We start from the raw sequence: 4,610 nt of genomic DNA on the forward strand, positions 1-4,610 counted from the left end.
ATTCTGAACTCTTTTCTAGCAGATTTTACTATGCCTGGCAGATAAATTCTATTTAGCAATATCTTTCTAGCACATACCTGCTTCTGTTCCCCACTCTGCTCCCAGCTGACCTGTGATTGGATGGTGGTGTTCTGGTTTCTGCCGGAGATCAAGTTTCGGGACTACGCCCCAGAGGAAGTTGAAGCAATGCTTATTAGCAGAAGTGTGAAGTGTGTTAAAAGAGCTGTGGGCCTTGGGAGAGCGAAAAGGAAGCTCTTGGAGCCTGAAGGAACCAGATAAAATGGGCCAAGCTTTGTCTATAGCGCTCTATGAAAGGGTGTGTCACAGGCCTTATTCCGCCTCTCCTCTGCCTTCTATATCTCCAAATGTATTTAGGGGTAGGATTGCAACAGGGGGTCCCTAGGAAAAGGGGAAGTTCCAGGCTCCCTGCCCCACCCAGAAGGAGGGTGGAGCTGAGCAGAGAAAAAAGAGAAGAGAAGGAATCTGAGAAGAAGGCAGCAGGATGGAGAGCCAGAAGGAGACCTGAGGAAGCCACATGGAGCAAGGAGCATGTGAGGAAGAAACCGGGCTTGTTTCCTGGCCCTGGACTGGTGAAGGCAGATGTGGGTGAGATACCTGTAAGGGAGGTGACTCTGGCAGCGTTTATCTTGATTTTGATGTTGCTCTTTTCCTCCCAGACTTGTCTGGCCATTTCTGACCCTTTTCCATGGGTCCGGCCAGAAGGTGCTTTAGTCTTGTGGCAGCTTTCAGGCCTTGCTTTGGGCCAGTCCCTTTTGGGGGGACTTTTTGCCCTCAAGGGGATGGGTCACTTCAGGTGTTTGATTTAGAAGTTACATTCTTTGTGTTCCGTATTGTATATTCACTGTATTAAAGTCCCTTTTCATTAAAGTTTTATATGTCATGTCTTGATGCGGCGGATGGCAGAACCCACTTAGAGCAGGCAGGTTTGGGTCTTCGGGGTGTCCCTCTCCCTGCCCTGTAACAGGATCATTCAAGGGGCAACAAAATTAAAATGAGACCACCAGTTGGTGGTCTCTCATCCTCATGGATGCCCTTGGAAGAAGCAGCTCTTCCCCCGTGCTCCCCCACAGCCCCCACACAGAGAAGAAGATGGCTTCTGCAATCCCAGGAGAAAGGCCACATAACAACAATAAAAGCCCAGCCCAACCCTGCTGCTGACTTGCTCTTAGGCTTCTGGCCCCAGAACTATGAGGAAATATGATTCTGTCACCCAGCCCCCCTGGGGCAGCCCTCATGGATGGATTCAGGGTACAAGCAAAAGCTGATTCTGGAACAGAATCAATTCGAGTGACACCCAGGCAGTCTGCCTCTGAACTTCCCACCCTCAGAGGGCAACTTGGTTGGTGCCTTTGCCCGACATAGCTGTGTCTTTTCATCCCATTTTAGATCCATTTTCTGGTGGTGTCGTTACCGGACTATGACGACCTGGCTCTTAATGATTCTTCTCCTTTTGTGCCTTCACCTGCTCAACATGTGGAGAATTGGTTATGCCTTCTGTCAGTGACTTATCCAAGCTACTCATATTTCTGCTGTAAAGTTCACCATGTGAGTCCCAGGCTTTAATCGGTAAATTTAAATTGCTAATATGCTACTTGTCTGGCTGTTCTTTACAAAGTGGCATTTGGGGGTGTTTTCTCTTTTCAACTCAGAAGAAGTGAAGGGACCGATTGTTGAATTCTTCTTCTTTTGAATTCTTCCCCTGCCAACTGGCTTGGGGAAGTCCAAGACACAAGGCTCTATATTTAGAGGGGCTCTTTCTAGGGGCGTGGAAATGTTCTTCGCGGTCCTAAATATATGTCAGAGCACACTATTGTCCAATTTTTGTCCTTAAGTCAATGCAAAAGACAAAGAGGGCCAGGGGATGAAAATCATTCAGTGGGTTAGTGGGTATCGCCATGGAGACCAGAAAACGCATCATTTCTATGGAGACCCTCCAGATCTCACTATCTGAAACTACAGTGGTATATAATGTGTTGTCATTTTAAACTGAGGGTGGAGCGAACGTGATAAGAGAGCGTAAGGATGAGAGAATCACCTTTTTCTTAATGGAAATTATAACTACCGTGCATCTATGTTTATTTAGCAGAGGGATCGTAAATTTCTGAAGTGTGGACTCAGGAAGCTAGGATGGGAGAAGGTGCCCCAAGACCCAGTATTTCTGTGTTCAGCACAGCAGGTGTCTGGCAGTAGCTGGCATTCGAAGTATGTGTTAATATCTAAAAGAATGCAGGGGCCAGGGCAGGCACACTCTGGCACTCAGGCTGGTCAGTGACTGCCCAGGGACCTGCACCTCCTGCTGCTAAAGCAAAGAGAGAGGGAACCTGGGAGTTTCTGCCTTTGAGTGGGCCAATCAGTAGCTCCTGACATAGCCTCTTTCTTCTCTTTCAAGGAAAATGGTGCTCCACTGTCTAACTGGTTAAAGGAGGAAACAAAGTTCTGTCTGGTGAGGAGATAAAAAGGGTTTAGGGACATAGACCAGTTAATGGCCGCAAGTCACCGGAAACCTACCAGTTCTTAACCTCCTAACCTGTATTCACTTGTGGGTTGCTGATGACATTTTTTAAAAAAGGTTTATTTTATTTATTTATGCAGACAAGAGCTGGGGTGCAGGCCAGAGGTGGGGAGGGGAGGATTCACCAGAGACAGAGTGGGGAGCAGAACAGGCAAATGGACTGAAATCCACTGCCGAGGGAGCAGCGGGGAGCCGGGATTGGTCTGCTGAGCCCTGTGGGTCACTCCCTTCCACTGAGACTTAGCCTCTAGGCCACCAGGGAGGCCCTGGTCCCTCCCTTAAGGTGGAAATTAACCCACTGTGTCAGGCCCTAGGGTTTTTGTTTCCTGTTAATGCCTCAGCTCAGAATCCTAACACTTCTTCCCACACGTCTAGTTTCTTCCTTCTTATCTTGTTGCGACATCATTGCCCTGACCTGCTGACCCTAAGAGGCGATTTCCTAGCAGATGATCTCTACTGGATGGCTACTGACAGAAAAGAAAAGCCAACACCTTTAATTACAAGGAGAGTTAATTACCTTTAATTAACTACATCTTGGTGTATCTGCATCCAGGTCTTTCTACTTTCGCACCTATACATACGACTTCATATTTCAGTATCATTTCATATATATGAAGTAGCCTGAGATCAAACTGCAAGTAGTTTTTGTACTTTCCTTTTTTTTTTTAAGATTTATTTATTTTTGCATATAGAACTGGAGTACAGGCCAGAGGTGCAGGGGCGGTGAGAGGCTTCACCAGAGGCACAATGGGGAGCAGAACAGGCCAACGGGCGAGGTACACTGCTGAGGGGAGCAGCGGACGGGTCAGGAGAGGTCTGCTGCACCCTGTGGGTCACCTCCGGGCAGGATCAAACCCGCCGGCTTGCAGTGCTGTGTCCTAACCCATTGTGCCACCAGGGAGGGCCTGTACTTTGCTTTTTAAAAACGGTATGTAATGAAAATTTCTTTGTTATTTATTCATGCTGAATACATTATAATTTTTAATTACCATGTAGTACTATCTTAACAATCAAGACTTTTTTTTTTTTTAAAAGATTTATTTATTTGTACATACAGAACTGGGGTACAGGCCAGAGGCTCAGGGGCAGTGAGAGGCTTCACCAGAGACAGAGTGGGGAGCAGAACAGGCAGATGGACGAAGTACACTGCTGAGGGGAGCAGCGGGCGGGTCAGGAGAGGTCTGCCGCGCCATGTGGTCACCTCTCTGGCAGGCGGGAATCGAACTCATGTGGAAGCGGCTTTAGATTCTCAGTGTTGTGCTTTAACCCGCTGCGCCACCAGGGAGGGCCACAATCAAGATTTTTAACCTGTTCCCAGCTTCTCCACAATGATAAACATCATGGTGCTTATCTTTTGGTTGTTTCCTTAGGAACTGTTACTCGAAGTAGGCTGTCTGTGGAAGTGTTCCACGTTTTCATGTCTCATGTTCTTGCTTTTCCGTGGATGTTTTCCAGGGTCACAAAATTTACACTACATGGTAAGCTGCTAGGTGTTAGGGTTCATGTTTCTCACTTTGTATTTGCCACGTTCTCTGGGGGTGGTGAGGGTGGGGCTCCTGGAGAGCAAGGAAAAAACAGGGTCATTTCCAAAGAGAAAAGCAGGGCTTCAGCCCTTGCCCCGTGCAGATCGCCAGAGGGAACCGGCAGCCTAGGAAAATACAGTGACACTCCAGAGAATCAACACCCCTTAGCTGGGTGGAGAAAGCTTAGGGGCTTAGGGGTTCCCCCAGTTGCTGAACATTTGGAGGCTCATTTTTATTTGCCCATGGTGCAAGCTGGGTGTCCAGGGGCAGGGCGAGGGTGATTCAGGGGCATGTTCCCAACACCCTCAAGTGCCTGGATCACCGCTGGGGCTGCCACTGTCATCCAAATAAAACTTTCTGGAGCAGAAATGATTCTAATTCTTTACTCCGTCACTGGAGAACAGGTGACAAATAAGTGGAGACAGAGCTGGGGCCTAGGAGGGCCTGGGGCTTCTGCAGGAGCCCCCAAACGAAAGGGAGAGAGCTGGGAATGACAAGGCTTCCCGCCATTGTCTTCCCTCTTTTCTTCGTTTTCCCTTCTCCAGCATCCCCCC

At 48.2% G+C, this 4,610-nt stretch overlaps 1 protein-coding gene across 1 annotated transcript in view; it reads left to right on the forward strand.

Moving 5' to 3' along the window:
- Positions 1–565: 565 nt before the first annotated feature.
- Positions 566–4,610, forward strand: part of STK24 (serine/threonine kinase 24) — a 64,273-nt gene continuing 60,228 nt past the window's right edge. The window contains exons 1-2 of the mRNA XM_012723313.1: positions 566–606; positions 1,408–1,566. Of these exons, the coding sequence (XP_012578767.1) occupies positions 601–606; positions 1,408–1,566 (165 nt within the window). The 5' untranslated portion in view covers positions 566–600. The remainder of the gene's footprint in view (positions 607–1,407; positions 1,567–4,610) is intronic.

This window comes from Condylura cristata, unplaced genomic scaffold (assembly GCF_000260355.1).
Source record: "Condylura cristata isolate star-nosed mole 26May11 unplaced genomic scaffold, ConCri1.0 scaffold00010, whole genome shotgun sequence".
Taxonomy (NCBI): domain Eukaryota; kingdom Metazoa; phylum Chordata; class Mammalia; order Eulipotyphla; family Talpidae; genus Condylura; species Condylura cristata.